Below are 21,358 nucleotides of genomic sequence, written 5' to 3'. Positions count from 1 at the left end.
CAGACAAACCGATCGTGCAAGTGATTTGCACTTATGCTCAGCAGTCAGCCTTGGCTCTACCTCGAATCCATGAACTACCAGAACATGGGCTGATGCTATTTCTCACTTTGCTGACATTGATATGGCCAGACATACTGAAAGCTGCTTTTCCTAAATGTAGCATAGGTGCTTTGAGTCTCAACTGTAGCCAAGCAAGCTTGCAAAGCTCATCAGTTCAAAGTGAAGAAACAGGCACTGCAACCATGACTGCACCCCCTTTACATGTATTTTGTAGGACATAGGAAAACATATGCAGTGATTTTTCAGCCGCCAACACAGAATTTCAAAGAAGGGCAGGAAATCCAAATAACACACGCACAATAAGTGCCAAATAGTTCTGCTGCTCTCACCTTGATTTCCAGCAGTGTAATGAGCCTTCATTGCTATAATGAAGATGCAAACTGAAAGTAGGTAGACATTCCTAGACAAGCATGCTTTTCTAATATCTTTCTCAAGTCTACACTCATCTCAGTTCACAAATATGGGATACAATTCAACATTAAGACAGCTGATTTTCTAGGCTACACAAGTAAAATATCTAAGCTTCTGTAATAAAGATGGGTAATGAAGATCTAGCCAGTACAGTCAGCGGAATTAAAAATGCAGCTCAGCTTATCTTCAAGTAGGCAGGTAGCTCATATTCTGCAATTGGTATGGCACTGTGAATTAAACTAGCTTTTCATTTCTGGGTTCCACTGATGCGAGTCTTAATACAGATATTCAGTGCAACAGGGCTATCCTGTAAGAGCTACTCTCCTTTTCGTGATTTTAAATGCATGAAAATTTACCCTTCAATTTAACAAATACACGTTACAAAAAACTCAGGTTTCCCCAAATAAGTAAACAGAAATTATGTATGAATTGCTGCCATATTATTTTCTCCGCAGTAACCATCCCTCCTGCTCACCCACTGATACTTCCTGACCTACCACTGAACATCACAACTATTTATCCATTCCATGTTGTATTTCTCACACACTGGAGATCCCAATGAGGTCATTTTAGTTGGGAACAATCTTTAGTTGGGAACAGATCTCTAAGAAGATGCAAATTTGGAGACAATTTTTTTCCAAGTTTTCTGCTCATCCCCAATTAATGAAATGCGTTAACTGAGAATCTTCATCCTCAGAGCTTCTACTGCTAAATTTTTCCCCCAGTAAGCAACACGAGCTTGCGCTGTAACTGAATCTTGTTGAGAAGATGGCAGAATTTAAACCAAGAAGCACTTCAAAACTTAATTATTAAATGACTGAAAAAAAATAACAAAAAAAACAAAAGGAGACATGAAGCCACAGATATTAAATTTACTGTCACAGAGGCAAAGACACTCATTCCTCTAAAAGGATTAAGCTTCTGGGACAGCGCAGTGCACATCAAGTTGTATTTTTGTATTTCACATGAAGAACTGCCAGGTAGGACAGAAAACACTTCAGATTTTGTTGTCCTGAGTCAGGACTGGATTGTTTTACCCTAACTGCTTATTAAGAACTTTGAAGAATGCAAGTAGTTATAGGTTATTTTTCTCGTCACCTGAGTTTTCCCATACTTTATTCCTACAAAATATTCTAGTACAAAGAATCAGTAGGTAGCATTTGGGCCTGCTGATTTGTTGTATACCTGTTAATTCTCTGGTAGTTACAAATGCTACACATTTTCTGCCTAAATTCTAAGATGTTCTACAGCTTTCAGGGAGTCCTGGTAAGTTTAACTGTTGCATTAGTCCTTGCTCCAAACTATATTAACCATACAGAACCGCAGTAGCAATTGCTTGCCCAGGTTGCAGATACATCTTGTGGTATCACTGCCAGAGGGAGCTCAAATCAAAGACCTATCACTGGTACCACTGGGCTATCCATTATGATTTCATTTACTATGGGGTCCTTTTCTATCTTCAATTCCTTTAAACAAACAAAAAAAGCCATGCCGATTTCTTGGCAGACTACTCATAAAAATTGCAGGAGAGAAACTTCTTCCTTTTTGGCCATATCTTCAATTCAATAGCAAAATGATGTATATTTATGACACACACTGAAGAACAATTTAAAAAACAAAGATGCTTATATGACTGCACGGTTATTTTAATAAAGAATCATCAGAAATGACATTTTACACTGTGCTTTACATTAAATTCGTCATCATAGGGTCATAGAACGACTTCGGCTGGAAGAGACCTTAAAGTTCACCCAGTTCCAAGCCCCTGCCATGGGCTGGTTGGCCCCCATCAGCTCAGGCTGCCCAGCACCATTCCAACCTGGCGTTGAGCACCTCCAGGGATGGGGCAAACTGTAGAATAGTTTCCACTCCCTTCCCAGAGAACAGAGAAGGTGGAAGATGTCCAAAACGGTTCAGATGCAGACAAGGGCTGAAGGGAGGAGTGACACAAGCTAGGGTTTGTTCTTCCTGTGCTGCTCGTGGGCAGATGCTGCAGAGATTGTCATTCTGCATTTCCTTTTGGTTCCTGTATAGCTCCTGTTGCCTAACATTTTTACTAGCCGCAATAGAGATAAGAATCTTTTTGAAAATGCTTCTGAGTTTCTTTCTTTAACTTCCTTCTGAAACACTGAAGCCGAACATTATTTTTCTTGTCTTTTTTTTTTTTTTTTCCTGGAACCAGAAATTAATTTCACTCTTCAATTCTTTAAATGATTTTCTTAAAAAGCTGACAGCTGAACGAGATGATCGAAGGGCACTGAAGGAGCAAAAACGCATCTCCAATTCCCTCTACCTGTCCCATTCTTGCATCAGAACAGATTCTCTCAAGAGAAATGTTGCATTCGTTCAGTATCTCATGCCAAGGCTTCAATGCTGCTGTCCACTCACTCAAACAATATTTCTGCTCTATCAGACAGTATCATTAATCTAGTTCTTCCCCACTCTTCAGATCTATCAACTATCACCACATATATAACCACCTCACATATGAAACAGTTTCCTCATGAGAACTTTGGGGAATAATTTTGTCTCCCAAGCAAAGTTACCAGAGGCAGAACAGTGGAGGCAAGAGAACCCCAAGATCTCATCAGGTGATAAAAGTTTCAGTGGTTTGGGACTCTCAGTCGGTCTTCTCCCTGCTTATGATTTACATATTTTCTCTGCTTTCCTCACGCTCTTTAGGTCCCAATTCACAGCGGCTCCCCATCACAGCCCTAAATACCTACAAAATTAGTTATTCCAGCCAAAATCTGATAATTTACCTAATTTTTATTTTCCACCTTTTTTTTTCAGTTAATCAATTTTCTTTCTTTCTCATCTGTTTTAGAGAGATAACTGTCATTTGTGAGACACATGCTTTGTTAAAGATATCTTACTTAGAACTTAATGCTTGATTCCTTTAGAGACTATTAACTTTTGATTTCTTAATTTCCAAGATAATAAACTTACAAGAAATCCACCTCCCCTTAATCCACCAAAAGGTTAATTTAAAACTATCCACAATTTACTGGCAAAGCAGCATAATCTAGTATTGGAAATAACCTGCCTAATCTACAATCACAAATCATGTGAAGCACCTACCCTTTCATTTCAAGCTGCTCACAGTAGCTAGAATCATTCCCCAGAAATAATACCGTCTCCTCACTACTTGACTTGAATATTCTGGTTGCAATTAGACTTCACCTTTTAGAAGTAAGCTCCAGGGGAATGGAGCTTTCTAATTAGAAATCTCAACTGTATATTTTTTATTACCCGACCAAAAATAACAGGAACACAAGAATTCAGCCTGCAGATAATCAGATTGATTTAATTGTCACTGCGACTGAAAACTAATCTTGTCATGAATAACTCTGTAACAGATGCGTGTGCTTAAATATGCTCATCTTCCCATTTTTCATGAACTGCCACAAAAAAAACAAGAAGCCATCCTCCCTCCCTTACTGATTTTAAATGAGCATTCCAGGTTAAATGTCCAAGTGGAGACCAGTGATGAGTGGCATTTCGCAGGGATAGATATTGGGACTGGTGTATTTAACAGGCATTTTTTGGGACTGGTGTATTTAACATCTTTATAGGCAACATGGACAGTGGGACCAAGTGCACCCTCAGCAAGTTTGCAGAAGACACCAAGCTGAGTGGTGCAGTTGATACACTAGAAGGGAAGAGATGCCAACCAGAAGGACCTGGACAGGCTTGAGAGCTGGCCCCATGCCAACCTCATGAAGTTCAGCGAGGCCAAGTGCAAGGTCCTGCACCTGGGTCAGGGCAGCCTCAAGCACAAATACATGTTGGGTGGAGAATGGCTTGAGTGTAGCCCTGGGGAGAGAGATTTGGGGGTGTCAGTTGATGAAAGATTCAACATGAGCTGGCAACATGGACTTGCAGCCCAGAAGGACAACTGCATCCTCTGTTGCATCAAGAGATGGTTAAGGGAGGTGATTCTGCCCCTCTACTGCCCCTCTACTCTCATGAGACCCCACCTGGAGTACTGCATACGCTTCTAGAGTCCTCAAGGCAAGGACACAGAGTTGCTGAAGCAGGCCGAGAGGAGGGCCATAAAGATGATCAGAAAGCTGGAACACCTCCCCTGTGAGGGCAGGCTGAGAAAGCTGGGATCCTTCAGAACAGAGAAGGGAAGGCTCCGAGGAGACCTTACAGCAGCCTCCCAGTACCTGAAAGGGACCTACAAGAAAGCTAGGGAAGGATTTTTCTTATAAGGGCATGTAGTGATAGCATGCTTTGAACTGGAAGAGGGTAGATTTAGACTAGATATCAGGAAGAAATTCTTTACTGTGAGGGTGATGAGACACTAGCACAGGTTGCCCAGAGAGGCTGTGGATGCCGTCTCCCTGGAAGCATTCAAGGCCAGGCTGCATGAGGCTGTGAGCAACCTGGGCTAGAGGGAGGTGTCCCTGCCTATAGCAGGGGGTTGGAACCACATCATCTTAAAGGCCCCTTTCAACCCAAACCATTCTACAATTCTACAATACAGTCAAATGGTGATTTTAATTAGTTTAAAGTACAGAATCAGGTCAAGCATTTTGTAAAATTTCATATTATGTATTTATCAATATTTTCATTTACCAAAAAAAAAAAAGTACCTATAATCATGTCCGCCTGCATAAAAATAAGTTTAATTTTCTTTACGACTTGTTTATAAAACAAAATACCGATGAAGCTGATATGAAAATATTCAAGGTATACAAATGCAAATTCTACTACCTAACTTCTACTCAATCTGCTTTGTTTCACTCGTCTGTTCTTGCTCATATCCTACAGCAATGTACAGAGTCACAGAGTGGGAAGTAACCTCTTGGTCTGCTCTGACCCCAGCAAAAGCATCCAGGGCCATCCATTTCCTGACAGCTTTGGAAGATTTCTAAGAAGATCCCACAGCCTCTCTGGGCAACCTGTGCCATTGATCTATCACTTGCACAGCACGGAAGTGCTTCTGCTGCTCCTGTTTGTACCCATTGCTCATTGCCCCTTGTCCTGGCACTGGGCACCACTAAAAAGAGACTGGCTCTGTCCTCTTTCACATTCTCTTTCATTAATTATAGACATTGCTAAGATCACAGAATATCCCAAGTGGGAAGAGATGCAAAAAGCATCAACTTCAACTCCCAGCTCCACCTAGGACCTTCCAAATCAAACCCAATGTCTGAAAGCACTGCCCAAAGTCTCCTTGAGCTCCAGTAGCTCAGGGCCGTGCCGCTGCCCTGTGCAGGCTGTTCCCTGCCCAGTGCCCTCTGGTGCAGACCCTTTCCCTCACCCCCAGCTGCCCTCCCCTGACAGCTCCATGCCGTTCCCTCGGGCCCTATTGCTGTCACACAGAGCAGCGCTCAGCGCTGCCCCTCCACTCCAGGCATCCCCTCAGCCTGCTCTGCTCTGGGCTGAGCACACCACAGACCACAGCCACCCCTCATACACCTTTGCTACACACCCTTCACCATTTTTGTAGCCTTCACTTGGATATTTTCTGGGTTTTATGTTTTATGTTCTTAGTACACCGTGGCATCCAAAACAGCACACAGTACTTCAGATTACACCGCAACAGTCTCATATTCAACTTTCCAACAAACAGAAACCTGAGATCCTTTCTGCTGGGCTGTTCTCCATCATTTCATCCTCCAGTCTGAACATATACCCATATTTGCCCCATTCCAGGAACAGAATCCAGTGCTTACTCCTGTTAAACGTTCTAAAGTCACCTCTGAGCCTCCTCTTCTTCTCCAAGCTGAACAGACTCAGACCCCTCAGCTTCTCCTTGCAGGAAATATGCTCCAGTCCCTTCAACATTCTGGCATTCCACTTTGGACCCTTTCCATTGTGTCCAAGTATATCCCAGTCTTTCTTGTACCGGGATCCCAGAACTGTATGCTGCACTCCAGGTATGGCCTCTCCAGTGCTGAAAAGGGAAGAATCGTCTCTCTTGACCTGCTGATGATACTTTCCTAATACAGCTTGGGCATCAGACAAATTTAGCCTTCTCAGCAGCAAGGCACATTGCTGACTCATGTTCAATTTGGTGTCCAGCTGGAATCCTAAATACCAGCTCCTTTTCTGCCAAGTTCCCTTCCAGATGGGTTGCCCCCAGCATGAACTGATGTCTGAAGTATTCCCCCCCTAGGAACCTAGTAAGGGTACTACAGTCAGGCTGTGGTTGGACTTGATGATCTTTGAGGTCTTTCCCAACCTGAGTAATCCCATGATTCTATGATTCCCCAGCACTGGGTGCTTCACATACTGAACTTCAGCACAATTCTTTCCAGTTCTTCCCAGTTCACCTCTCCAGCCCATCAAGGTTCCTCTAGATGACAAAATATTTTATGGAAAATTTTCAATAATATTTTATTCTAACACTTTCTGATGAATTTTGAAGTGTCCAGGACAACTCGCCTTCTTGAGGAAAACACAGAACTCTACTGTCTTACTTGAAGTACAGTAAACAAAATCATTTTCCCTAATGTATCCTTTATGGCTGCAAATGGAAGTATGCCCAAGAACAGGTGCAAGACAGAAGGTAATTCTGCATCATTTGTTATAGTAAATGGTTTACACAAAATAAATGCTTAAGACTTTATTCATCTCCCTCTTATGAAATCTATTCAAACTTTAGCTTGCAGTTACATCATTCTGTGTACTACCGTGTCTTAATAATTCTATTCAGGAATAAAATCCAGAATATTTCTCTACAACGTATATGAAAAGCTATAAAGTAGAACTAAGATGCACACAAAAATATTTAAAGGTATTTGGCCTGTCAAAATTATTCAAGTGTTACAGGCTTTGTCATCCTGCTGTAAGATATATACCAATACAAAAGTTATGTTCATAATTAATCAGACACTTCCAGCCATACACTTCAGTTTTATTTTTCCCAACTCTGTTGCATTTAGAAATGTACTCAGTAGACTATAAAACAGTATATTCTAACATCCTCTATAACTTACGCTAGTCTCAAACCTCTACAGGATAAGTGATAAAAGAAAATATGTTTTAGAAACACAAAAAATGTTGCAGAAGAGTATATTCCATTGCAATAGCAAATTCTCAGTCATCCAAATCTGCTTCTTCAGTAGACAGTTGCCAATATATGAACTTCACTTCAATGCAAATGCTTTGAAAAAAAAGCATTCACAGCTTCACGAAACGCCTTTTAGAATCACCAAGGCTGGAAAAGACCTTTAAGACCATCCAGTTCAATCATCCACCTACCACCAGTATTTCCCCACTAAACCATGTCCTCCAGTACAACATGTAAATGGGAGAAAAGTAAATGTCACTCTTATCTTCAAGGAGCACAAGAAGGAAGACCTGGAAAACTAATGAGCCTCACCTCAATACCTGGGAAGGTGATGGAGGAGTTAATCCTGGAAACCATTTCTAGGCATATAAAGGAGCAGAAAATCAGGGATAGTCAGCATGGATTCACCAATGGGTGATTCACGTCTGATCAACATGATGAGCTTCTGTAATGAAATCACCAGCCTGATGGATGAGGGAAGAGCAGTGAACATTGTCTTTCTGGTATTCACTAAAGCTTCTGACACCATTACCCATTAGAACTTTGTGGAAAAGCTGTGGAAGGATGGGCAGATAGTAAGGTGGATTAAAACCTAGCTGAAAGGCCACATCCAGAGGTTACAAGTCAGTAGTGAAAAGTCAAGTTGGAAACAAGTAACAAGAAGAGTTCCCCAGTGGTCCATACTAGCTCCGTTCCTCTTTTAACAACTTCATCCATGATCTACATCAGCAGGCTCAAGTGTACCCTCAGAAAATTTCTGGTCAACATAAAACTCAGGGTAGTGGCTTCCTAATTAGAGTCACACTTCTATCCAGAAGGACCTTGACAAGTTGGGGAGGTGGGCTGATGTGAAACTCATGTTTAACGAAGAAAAGTACAAACTCCTGCACCTGGGCAGGAACTATCCCATACACCAGGACATGGTAGGGAGCACCTATCCAGAAAACAGCTCTGCAGAAAAGAGTCTGGGAGACACCAAGTTGAACATGAATCAGCAAGGTACCCTTGCTTCTCAGAAGGCTAATGGTATTCTGGGCTGCGTTAACCAAAGTATAACTAGAAGGTCAAGGGACATGATTCTTCCCCTTGGCACAAGTGAGGTCGCACCTTGAGTCCTACTTTCATTTCTGGGCTCCCAGTACCAAACCTAGACATACTGCATAGAGTTCAGTGGAGGGTCACAAAGGTAATGAGCAGGGGGGTTGGACTCGATGATCTCTAGAGGTCCCTTCCAACCCCTACAATTCTGTGATTCTGTGTGTGACTAAAGCTCATCACAGGACTTCTCCTAAGAGGACTGGTTGAAAGAGCTGGGTCTGTTCAGCCCAGAGAAGAGGATACTCACAGAGATCTCATCAATTCCTATAAATACCTGAAGGGAGCATACAGTCAGAATTAAGTCAGGCTCTTTTTAGTGGTGCCCAGTGCCAGCACAAGGGGCAATGAGCACGAACTGGAGTATAGGAGATTCCTTCAGAACACCAGGAAGCACTTCAGTGCTGTGCAGGTGATGGAACACTGGTACAGGTTGCCCAGATAGTTTGTAGAGTCTCCCCCTTGGAGACCTTCCAAAGCAGCCAGGGCATTGTCCTGGGCATGCTGCTTTGGCTGTCCCGGCTACAGCAGAGGCTGGAAGAGGCAGATCCTGAGGTCCATTCCCACCTCAGACACTCTGTGATTCCATGCTATTCCCAGGTCTTTCATGAGGCTGAGAGCACTCCATGACTGTACAAGTGAAAACAGGTTGCAGTGTTTTCCTTCAAGGATTAACTAGCATCATTAAAAATAAACAAGATTAAGGATCCTACAAAAATTTACAACTCTACCTAGAGAAATATATCTATCCAGAAGTATTAACCCTTTTTCTTAATCACTTTACTTAAAACACAGCTTAAAAGATGCATTCACACAAGGTAAGAGCTTGATCTTAATGTTTTGCAAAAATATTAGCTTTGGTTTCTTAAGTCAATACAGCCAACAGGTTTAGAAACAAATTTTCTTAACATAGAGATAAAATTAACCTCATTATTTCAGAGGATAAATATTTATCTGGGACGATATTACCTCCAGCAACAAAAGAGTAGAAGGAATATAAGCCCAATAAATTCACTTGTGAAATACGCAGTAATTCAACAGATGCTTACTGATGCAGAAAGAATTCATGGAGAATCCATGGAAGATGCACGGAGAACAGCAGTACACCCCCCAGGATCAAGACAGTTAAAAGCTAACAGGACCCCACCAGAGAAACCCAAGCAATTCAAGTTTTTTTGACTCATATCTGACATTTTAACATCAATATCATCAAAACAAAACAAAAAAAAACTATGCTGTTCTGAAAATCAATCCATCTGATATAGGAGAAGGGAAGACTCTGACCACTCTGCCTTTCTCAGAACAGAAAGCTTCATACACTTTCATCTGAAACGATTGCATAGCATCTTGACTTCTAAACTACTCAGTCACTCTTTCCGTGAAGCACTCAAAACAGTTCAAGTGTAAGAATACACAACACGCCACTTTTTAGTGTAATCTTCTTTAACTGCTTTCATCACGATGCCACTTCTCTATGTCTTCTACTTTCTGCTCCTGCTCTTGACAAATCTCTCCTCCAGGTGTACAATTTTTAAGTCACAATATATATTAGAGAACCACTACTGAAATTTGTCAGAGTTCAACAGTGGATGATAAGGGCTCTTTCAGCACAATATTTATTCATAAATATTAATAACTGGTATTTTGAGCCATACAACAACATCATCTATTTAAGAAAACAACTCTCTGGGCAGCCTGTTCCAGTGCTCTGTCACCTTCGAAGTAAAGAAGCTTTTCCCCTTGTTGTCAATTACACAAGAGCTACAAAACTCTAAAATTTAAGATGCAAATATTTATCCTAATTAGCTGCTCAGTTCAGGGAAAGTTACTAACACTTCTGCAGCTTCAGAGCTCTATTCAAAGTATTAGGCATATAATGAAAACTCATAGTTAAATATCACTTAGGCAACTGAATCCACTGCAGATCAGTACTCACACGGAACACGCTAGAAAGGAGGAATGTACCTAAGACAATTGCAAATGAGTGCAAAAGAGCAGCAATTCATTACTGGATAACGGACAGAGAGGATGAAAAACCTAACCAAAAAGAAAAAAAAAAAACAATAACAGAAAATGCTTCTACCTGAAATTAGTTACAGCACTGCCCAATTATGTGTGCAATGAACGTAAGAAGTGTTTTTCCATCTTTACTACACGCACTTAAAACACAGAAGTCTTCCTCGACTCCTCTGCCCTAACAGCAACTAAATCACACTCTGCCTGCCACACTGTCGCTTCCAGCTCCTCCTGTTTGCTGCCCACGCTGCGTGCATTTGTGTAGATGCACATCTGCTTAGAAACTGGCCTTGTCCCCATGCTATTATTGTTCCCCCAGGCTCACCTCTGGTGAGCTTTGTTTCACTCCCGTCCCCCTCCATTCCTAGGTTAAAAACCCTCTCAATGGGCCCTGCTAGGATCCATTCCCCCTTTGAGACAGATGGGATCCATCTGCAGCCATTATGCCAGGTGCTGAATAAACTGTCCTATCACCATCCTCTCAGCCATTTATTATCAGATGTGCTTTCCTGGTCCTCTCAGTATCCCTCCCTGTCTCTGAAGGGACAGAGGAGACCACCACCTGCACTTGGATGGTAATCTCCCTGTTCTTATCTCCAGCCATGAGTTTTTTGTCCATCACATTTTCTCCCTCTGCTGTTTGGAGGAAAAGAAGTGAGACAGTTGTATGGCAGCGCTGAGCTGCTCATTGTTGTGAAATCTCCACAAGAGCCAACATCGGGCCTAGCTTTTTACCAAGACTCAGATAAATCTGAAGGAGACTTTGAATGTCCGTTTCTAACCAAAAAAACTGTATCTGCTACACCCAGTAACACTGTTTTCTAGACATTCGTCTATAATCTTTTGCCTCCTTTCTCACTTTTTCAGCATGTTCAGAAGAGAGTCAAACAAAGGGGTTCAGCAGTTCTGGCATGCCTCTCACTGACATGACATTTAAAGTTCACAATTACCATATAAATTTACAAGGAGGTCATACATACAGTCAACAAATACTGCCGATGCCTACATTTTGGTGACCAAATTTAAAAGCAACTTCTGATGATACTGCCTTTGCATCTCAGCTGTCTCGAAAGAACAGCAATGAAACCAATGCGCTCCAATCTAGAGATGACCCAAATATACAGAGACTATGTCATGTTACCTGTTAAATGTCTGCTTCTGCCAAACCCCATCTGACAACAGAACAGAGAGCCACTGGGATTCATTAACTATTTAAAACAATATTACTACTCTGGCAAAAGAATTTAAGAACGAAAGGCTTTTATCTCAATGCCATGGGCCTAACAAGCTCATCTGCATCACTTTCAAAATCCAAATACCAACACTTTAAAAATTATAATCCACTTAGTTTTCTCCTTTTAAAGCTCCTGGAATTGGTTAGCTGCTGCCAAAGGGGATTCCAGAGCCTGTCACCGGGTATACAAATACCACCTTACCTCCCTACTGCAAAGCTGTGATAACCGAGCTGAAAAGCAGTTTTAACAGATGTCTTCAAGAAATAGGCTGAAATATCAGACTTCCTTTCTAAACGTGTAAATACTGTTTAGTAACACTTTCTCCCTGCTATGCTGATTAGTGTGCAGCACTCCAAAAAAGCAGTACTAAATTAACTGAGCATATTTATAAACAACGCATAATATATATATTTATTGTTTAAACTTTATGAACCTACTTTATCCTCCTTCTCTCCCCTGAAGTTTGTAATAAAACATCACTTGGCTATTTGAATTTGGTTTTTATGCCTCAGACAAGAATGTAAATTGGAATTTCACTGCCCAGTATTCATTAATTGTAACTGCGGTTGCATAGGTACAACATCATACAGTTCTTACCTGCACACAGTAATGCTACAGACATATCCAAGCCTGAAGGCTTCAGTTTTACACTCTTCTAAAGAACAGTTTTAACTGTATTTTGGGTCTACTCAGAAGCACAGTCTGAAACTACTTCTAAATTCAGTCACAGAAATCTCACATTCTTTATATAAACAGATCCGCTCATCCACGGAATATGAAAGATGCTCTCAAACACTATTCTAACAAAATAACACATTCTGTGAACATTCGTTCCATCTATCACCTGCAGCTACAGAACTCAAAAAGTGGTGTTTATACTTTCTTCTCTCCTGTGGCCTGAATATCAACCTCGTGACTTCACAGGTAGCTTCATCCAGAGCAGGGAACCCACAACCAGAGAGGAGCTATAGAGCAGGGGAAAGCAGCAGTGCATTCTGCCATCCCCAGCAGCACTCTGTCCATAAAGACATCCATAAAGGGTTGAATTTTGATGTCTGCTTATCAACACATAATGACCTCCTAGACTGAAGCTTTAAGGATTAAAGCAAAACCATACATCCAAAACAATCTATTGTATCTACCCAGAGCTACCGCTGTTTATGCCACTATTCAGTACAGTTTTCACAAGGCCATCCTCACCTTAAAACATTAATTTAGACGTGCTGAAATCCCAAATGGATTCCCATCATTATTAACAATAGCCACCAGATCTACTATACTAAGCACTCAATCCCTGTTTCCAGCTCAGCATTAAGAAATCACTGCCTACTCTGCTGACAGCTCTTCCCGTTAGCAGATGGATCATCAGCACCCAGCTGCCAAGACAAGTGCAAGCTGCAGCAGGTACGTTATACAATCCAGCAGTGATCCCGCTTCTGTAGAATACTCATACTGAACAAAAAACGAATAGCAAGCACACCAAAGTGCAGCACTGCTTCAGCTGAGTGTGCATTACTGTTATTCAGCCCTCTAACAGAACTAACTTTATTTCTGCTGTAGGAATTGTGTTACAAGAGAACTTCCCTGAAATTTAGTAAAATGACAAAACTGTTCACATCAAACAAGAGTTTGGGTTGATCCTGCAAAAAGACATGAACAGCTCATGTCATCATATTAATACATAAAAATCAATATCTAAAGGCTCAGCTTTCTAGGATGACTTTAAAAACTACTATACTGGCATTCTATAAAAAATTGTTTTAATTTTTTAGAAAACAGAACACGACGTGTAGGATCATACAATCATTTAGGCTGGAAAAGGCCATCAAGATGGAAGTCCAGCCACCCACCTAACACCACAGGTCTGCTGCTAAGCCATGTCCATAAGCTTCACATTCCACCAATAATCTCAAAGGATGGCAATTCCACCATTTCCCCAGGCAGCCTGTTCCAATGCCTAACCATCCCTTCCATGAATAAATCCTTCCTGATATCCAATTTAAACCTCCTCTGGTGCAACTTATGGCCACTGACTGGCCTTCCATCCCTTATCATCTGAGAAAAGAGATCAGTGTCCTCACTTCAACCTCCACTCAGGCAGTTGTAGACAGCACTGAGGTCACCCCTCATACAACTTAAGAGCATTAAGTTTAACACAGCCCAATCTGTTTGATTAACTTGTTGCGTTGTTGTTTTTTCGGTCAAGAGCTGCCGTGGGCATCAAACAGCCTAGGTTCATTTGCTGTGGCAGAACTTCCAGATGACATGAAAAAAGATGTTTAGGTTCGTGCAATCACATTGTAGCTAAACCTCTACATCAGTCAGTTCAGTTTAGGAAACAGTGAAAAACAGCCTAAGAAATGAAGATTCATCATCACTAGGCCCATAAACCCACTTTGTGAAAACACTTTCATAACATACTCGGAGTTAGGACTTTCGCTAGCACTTGGTGAAGTACATAGCTATGGTAATAACAAATAGAGCGTACACAGTAATTTCTGAACAGTTTGCAAACATTATGACCTACCATCCCTAGGTGCTTCTTTGGCTGCTTTTAAAAAGAGACAGTACATGGAACAAAAATGCTAACTTACTTGCAAACCTTGCTAGTGTGAGATGCAATCAGAAAGTCCTTCGATGCAACAGGATCCGAATACAAAAGCTTAAAAAAACCTCACTCTCCAAAAACGTATTTTAGGAGTGATAAATCACTAAGATATTTCAGGAAACAGTGAGATTCACTGTCACGAGTCAATGAGTCAAAACAATATTTGGAAATTTCTAGACTTTGTCTTGTCATCACCATTGCCATGAAGCCATCCCTATAAAAAACTTTGAGGCCAGACAAATAATACTTTTACGATAAACCATTTTCTGTCCTCTTTTGTGACCTCAAAAGATAAGGACAGACACTGAAACCGGTTGGGTTTTTTTTCTGTGCACCCATCACTTCAAACTAAGCTGTTGAATTATAATTATAGTCTTATCATATTATGAGCTGAATGTTACATGAAGGTACTAATTATTATTACCTTGCTGTCTTCATCTATTTATGTATTACATACATTCTTGTAAATGTGAAAATGCTAAGTGTTCAATTAGCAATCAGCAACCACTAAAATACCCCTGTAAAGGGATGTTCTGTCCTCAACTTTTAGCTGAGATAAATTATAATACATTTCATATACCTGGAAGATTATTGCTTCAACAAGAAAAAATAAATACCAAAAGTCTTTAAACTGTTTATATTTCACCATCAGGCATATTTTGAAGAGTCGATGATAACAACTTACCACACCAATTCCTTCAAAAGCAAATACTGCTGTTCCAAAAAATAGTGGATATTTCTTCCAGCCAACCATGGGAGGCAGTTTTCGAGGATCTGCTATATCCTAATGAAAACAAAGCAAAACAGCACTACATAAATAACATCCGTTGATCCTACAGTTCTGATTGCTGCTTTAGTCTCTAGGAAAGAAAAATCAGCAGATGTTGACAAAAGAATAGTCTTCCCCAATCTCTTGTGTGGAACTTCTGCCTTCTACCCCAGGTTGTGGACGCCCAGACCCTGGAGGTGCCTCAAGGGAGGGCTGGATGTGGCTCTGACCAGCCTGGTCTCGTAGTTGGTGACCCTGCACACAGCAGGGGGTTGAAACTGGATGATCACTGTGGTCCTTTTTAACCCAGGCCATTCTGTGATTCTATGATTCTACTCTAGCCAACACCTCGAGCTATATTTCCTGCCTTCCTCCTCATTCTCTGTTTCCTGCCTCTATTATGACTTGCAAGAAAGCTTTCTCTACAAGTAGCACCATACACCACACACCATATATCTAGGTACTGTGCATGCAATGGTGTTCACTATTTATACTTTCCAAAATCGTACAAATGAAAAAATGTAGAGGTTTCTGTATATGTTTTCAGCCACCATTTCAATTTGTTCTATTTCCAAGTGCCCCGGAACATTAAAAACAGCAGCAATCCAGAAAAATCAAAAAACATCTTAGGAGACAGAAGAATGCAGTACCTGTCCTTAAATAAGTAATTGTACTGGAGAAACACCAGAAACAAACTCTGAAACTCTTCTTCCATTGGAATGCATTGGGATGGACTGACCTCTGCAGTTTTGAGTGCACTCCACTCTCTTCCACTCAAAGACTCAATAAACTGTATAATCCATATTTTCAGTATCTTAAGTACAGCAATATTAACCATTATTTCAAAAATACCATAAAAATATGTTTAAAGTGTGTCTTGAGTGGTAAGGTGCCCGTTAGCCCAAATTACAAGATAATTCTGACTTTCAGAAATTGTCAGAAATTATTGGTCAGAGATTAACTATCCTAAGCAACATGTAAAAACCACATCCATAATAATAATAATAAACTGTTCTGTACTCACTCTAACAATATACTGGTAAATGATCACCAAGCTGACAGCCATGGAGAGATTGGCTAGAAATGAAAGCAAGGACAGCCTCTTCAGGTCACGAATGAAGACCAGAAGGATTATAAATGGCAGGAAACAAAGCATGTATATTCGTAAATCAGTACTCCTTTTCTCCGAAGAATTGCTGGTAACACTGACATTTATAGCAGCTTCGTTTTCCAAAAATCCTTCATGGATCTATAAGGAAAAAAAAGAAACGTTTTCAATAGAAGCAGCATTGAGTGGTCACATTAGACATCATGCTCCAGTTTTTTCCGGCACTGAATGTCAAGCATTTGGGTTTCTCTATACTCAAAATGCAAAGAGAAAGGGCAAATGTTTCATCCTCAAGATAAATGATGAAACTGGGCCATAAAGGACCTCACCATAATCCCATTCGTGACTAAAGAAGAAATCTACATGAGCACAGAATCATAGAATCACCAAAGTTGGAAAAGACCTCCAAGATCATCCAATCCAACCATCCAGCTGCCACCAATACTTCCCACTAAACCATGTCCCTCAGTACAACATTTAAATGTTTCTCTAACACCCCCACAGATGGTGACTCCAACACCTCCCTGGGCAGCCCATTCCAGCTCCTAACCACTTGTTTGGAGAAGAAATTTTCCCTAACGTTCAACCTGAATCTCTCCTGGAGCAACTTGAGGCTATTCCATGTAGTCCCATTGCTAGTACTACTATTACATACAAGTATTTGTATCTAGTCATAACAGTTCTAAGCAAGCAGCATAACTTCTGATACCTAATAACTTTTATTCTATGTGTCACAGTACCTCAATCAGAAATTCATGATGGTGTGTGATGTCTGAAACAGATTCCTTTACAGTAGTGCTTCACTTAATTTTATTTATATACTCCACTTTTCATTACATTTTTCATTTATATATCCCAAGCACAGCATCCGCTAACTTCAGCTCTATCTGTGAAGATTATGCACTTGTGCAAAATTGGCCAACATACTCCTGATACGAGGCACGCACAGTTAGCAAGTGTAGAAAATTCAGTTTAATTGACAAACATGCTTCATGTAAGAACAGTGTCAGAAGAATTCAGTTTCCTTAGTTGCTTCAACCAAGACCACTCTTCTTGCTTATATTCCAAATCCTACTCTTTCTGTCACTGTAGTCCTGTAGTTCGCAATGAAAAGGACACAAAAATGTTTCACAGTTCATCCTATTGACAGGTCATCTTCAAACTGCCAAAGATCCAATAAAATGCTCCCACACAGAAAGAATGTGTTTGCATATTTTAGCTTTATCACCAAACAATGAGAAAATGACACCTTTCCAGCAAACTCAGCAAATATTCATGAGCCAAGTAGATAAGAGCCAAGACTCTCCACTTGAGGTCTTCTGTTACTCAAGCAGGAAAAGCAAAGTAACTGTGGAGAGAAAGGAGATTGTGATCTTCTGGGCAGACTCTGTTGTCTATCCCACTGTGTCCCTTGTCCAGTCTTGTTGCAATCACCCCCCACTCTTTGTTCCAGTTTTGCCATTCTTCCCAGATTCTAGATGTCTTTACATTTAAGACCTTACTTGCATCCTGACAGACATATCTAGAAATCACAAGCCCGAGTTTCTTTGATGCCCCAGGAAGAAACTCCTTTAGAAACACTTTCTTTGAAATTTAATACAATTAGAAACAGACTTGAAGCACAAATCATCCCGAAAAATCCAAGGTAATGCAGTCAGCATTGTTCTAATCCCACAGAATAACCAGAATAGATTTAGAACCAGAAGCTACACTACATCTCCAGCAGTGAGAAGGGTGTATCAACATTCCAGAATTCAAAAGATTAAATAAATATTTAGACTCACATTGTCACCACTCTGAAATCGTAGATAAAACAAGGGAAAAAGACTGCAAAGTTTGGCTTGGTACTAGTTTTAACTAGGAATATCAAATAAGAGATGTCAGTGGAAGTTCTGCCTTGTTCCGTGTGGCTGTCAAGTTTGCACACACTGACTTGCCAACAGCTGGACACAGACTGGAACACAAGAGGCTCCCTCCAAACACCAGGAAGCACTTCTGTGCTGCGCAGATGATGGAGCACTGACACAGGTTGCTCAGAGAGGTTGTGGGGTCTCTTCCTTCGAGGTCTTCCAAAGCTGTCTGGATGTGGCCCTAGGTACGCCTGCCCTGGGTTCCCCTGCTGGAGCACAGCTGGAGCAGGCATTGGCAGATCCCTGCTAACCTCAGACATTTTGTGCATTGATGATAATCAGAATGCATGCTATTCGTAATAGCAAGAGTACTGGTCAAGGATTAGGATCATTAACACCAATACTATGATTTTCCTTTAGCTTAGTTTTCCACTCCCTCATTTCTCCTGCTCACCTACCTCATTCTTCCACTAACCAAAATAAACAGATTTAAAGCTGTTTAATTTCTGTTCTTTGGTGCCCTCTAAGGGACAGAATTCTGCAAACAGAAAAGTTGCCCAGAAGCAAACACCACCTCCCTCCCATAAGAAAGGGCACAGGGCAATGTACATCATATATACTTGTAAATTGCACTTCTGAACTGCTGATGACTTGAATTCACTCACAGGGTACACATCATGAGTCTCCACAGCTACTGCTTTTACAGAGTTTGTTTCCTCTGTAAGTTCTGTTCCCAGCTTTCAGCTCTTCGAGAAAGCAGCAATGGGTTTTCTGTAAAAGTTTTTGGAAGCTAAACTTATAAAACAGGTGATCAGTCTTTTCTTTTGCTTAAGGTCAAAATAAATTGGCTGGAAGTCCATCACTACTCCAGTAAAAGTTCCATAACTCAGGGCTATGAGCATCCCAGCACTCATCACTGGAGCTGAAGACAGAGCCAAAGAAGTCAGCAAGTGTCTCTACGTTGCCTGTGTCCCTGTTCTGTTAGGTGACCATCCTCATTAAGTAATGGAACAATTTGCTGTTAACATACTTCAAAAAAAAAAAAAAAGGAAAAGAAACATTTTGTTGTCCCTTGAAGTTTTGGCCAGCTTCAAATCTAACACAGCTTTGGCTGCACAGACCCCCTCCCTACAATGGCAAATAGCATCTCTGTAGCCCTCCCATGCTGCCCAGCCTCACTTCTAACACCCATTAACTTTCCCAACCAAGCTCTAGAAGATCCTTGCTCAGCCACATCAGTCCTCCCCTCTGTTTGACTTCTGACACTTTGGAATTACCTGCTCTTGAACTCTTCAGAGATGGCTCCTGAAAAGCAACCAGCACTGATGGACCCCGCTATCTTCAAAAGCAGGTTCCTAGGGACCTTGCTAATTAGTTCTTTGAGCAGCCTAAAGTCTGCTCTCCCTATATCTAGGGTCAAAGTTTTGGTGGCAGTTTTCCTCCTATTACCAAAAATTTAAAACTTGACTACTATGATTCTATGATTCTACTTTATGGTCACCATGGCCAAGACAATCACCAGTCATCACTTCTCCCATAAAGCCCTCTCTTTTTACAAGCAACAAATGTACATACCTGTGCCTTATTAGAACCCCTTGTACCTATGAAGTTCTCTTCAGTGCACCTCAGGAATTTTCCAGGCCTGTTTGTATCAGATGTATGATCAGTATGTATTGCTAGATGTACATGCACAACACCAATGTACGTGTTGTCAGTTAACATGTGGGAAGTTAAAAGTTACCCACAAGAGCAAGGGTAGCCAATCTCAAGATATCCTTGAATAAGGAACAGCCCAACTCCTCCCTCACACACAGTGCCAGCCCTCACCGCCCTTCCTGACTGCTGCTGCTGAAGGGCCTACAACTGTCCATCGTGACACAACAGCCACAGGACTTCTCCCAAATCTCACTTATGTCAACAATGTCGTAGCTCTAGAACCGAGCAAAGGCTTCTAGATGGTCTTGCTTATTCCTCATGCTGTGTGTGTTAGAGCAGTAATGCTTCAGGTGAGTTCCAGTGTGTGTGTTCCCATGCATGTTTTTGTTTGGTTTTATCAGTGACAAATGACTGTGTGGCACAAAAAGGACAGTCTGGTTTTATTGAAAAGTTTGAGGGCAGCTTGGGAGGTATACAGACATTCCTGGCTGCGGTTCATTAAAACTTGCAAGTTTTAATTGACTTTTTCATAAATCCAACATTACAAAATATTTGACTTTTAGACAGCCTGAGACATCTAAAGCTTGCATAAACTAATCACAGTAGTTCTCTAATGATTAATACTCATATTTAAAGTATACAACATCTTGATACGTGTTTGTATGCATCCGTTTAATACTACATGAAGACATGAAATGCTTCTTAAGCAGTAATATTTAACATTTTCATTAATAGCAGGGATGTAGTAAGCATGGGTTAAACGTCTTTTCAAATGGAAAGTGAAAGAATGCAGAAGGAAAATTCAGCCTTGAGATCTGCCAAACATCAATTCAGTAAGGACAAATAAAGAATTTCATAGGCAAGCAAAAACTATCAGTATAAAATGAACTAGAAGAAATGCCAGCATGTAACTGTGCAGTGAAGGATCAAGAAGTCACAGTGAATCACAAATCAATCATGAACAAATAACGACATGCTCCTGCAAGATGATCATTACACTCAAATGTCAGTTCTGGAATACGAACTTCAAGACCTGCTAAAAAACCTCTCAAGTCTACTGGTCACAAGTAAAACTTCAACGGGACTAGCATAAAAAACTGCTCAGATACAACTTAGCAAAAAGAACGTAACCAACTGCAGAATGTTCACAGAAAGTAAGAAAACATCTAAATAAAGATGGAAGAAATCAGAAATTTTAGATTAAAAAGGACATGAGGAGAGATGTGATATCAATATTCAAAAATGTAAAAGGCATCCATACTTAAAATGCAATAAAATACTTGGAGGCAGAGCACGAAACAACAGACTTAGATTGCAAATAATCAATTCTAGTTTAGACACAAATAAGTTGTCTAACAGATGACAAAGCATTGGAACCAATTAACTGAGAGGCTATGGAAATCCCAAGACCAGGTATTTTTTTAAGAGCAAGATCAGGACTGGTTTAGATTCAACAGATTCTGTGAGACAATAAGCAGCCAAAAAACTGCAAGACAGGTGTGGAAAACAGAAGAGATTAAACA

General features: G+C 40.8%; 1 protein-coding gene across 2 annotated transcripts in view; it reads right to left on the bottom strand.

The window, feature by feature from the left end:
* The window catches only part of SLC36A4 (solute carrier family 36 member 4), an 88,790-nt gene that overhangs the window by 52,721 nt on the left and 14,711 nt on the right, over window positions 1–21,358 (bottom strand). For both annotated transcript variants that reach the window (XM_072337727.1, XM_072337735.1), the window contains exons 7-8: window positions 16,246–16,470; window positions 15,138–15,236 (exon numbers count right to left, since the gene is read on the bottom strand). In XM_072337727.1, coding sequence (XP_072193828.1) covers window positions 15,138–15,236; window positions 16,246–16,470 — 324 coding nt within the window. The remainder of the gene's footprint in view (window positions 1–15,137; window positions 15,237–16,245; window positions 16,471–21,358) is intronic.

The sequence above is a fragment of the Excalfactoria chinensis genome, chromosome 1 (assembly GCF_039878825.1).
Source record: "Excalfactoria chinensis isolate bCotChi1 chromosome 1, bCotChi1.hap2, whole genome shotgun sequence".
Taxonomy (NCBI): Eukaryota; Metazoa; Chordata; class Aves; order Galliformes; family Phasianidae; genus Excalfactoria; species Excalfactoria chinensis.
Note: the sequence above shows the minus strand (reverse complement) of the source record. Positions and strands in the feature narration are given on the sequence as shown.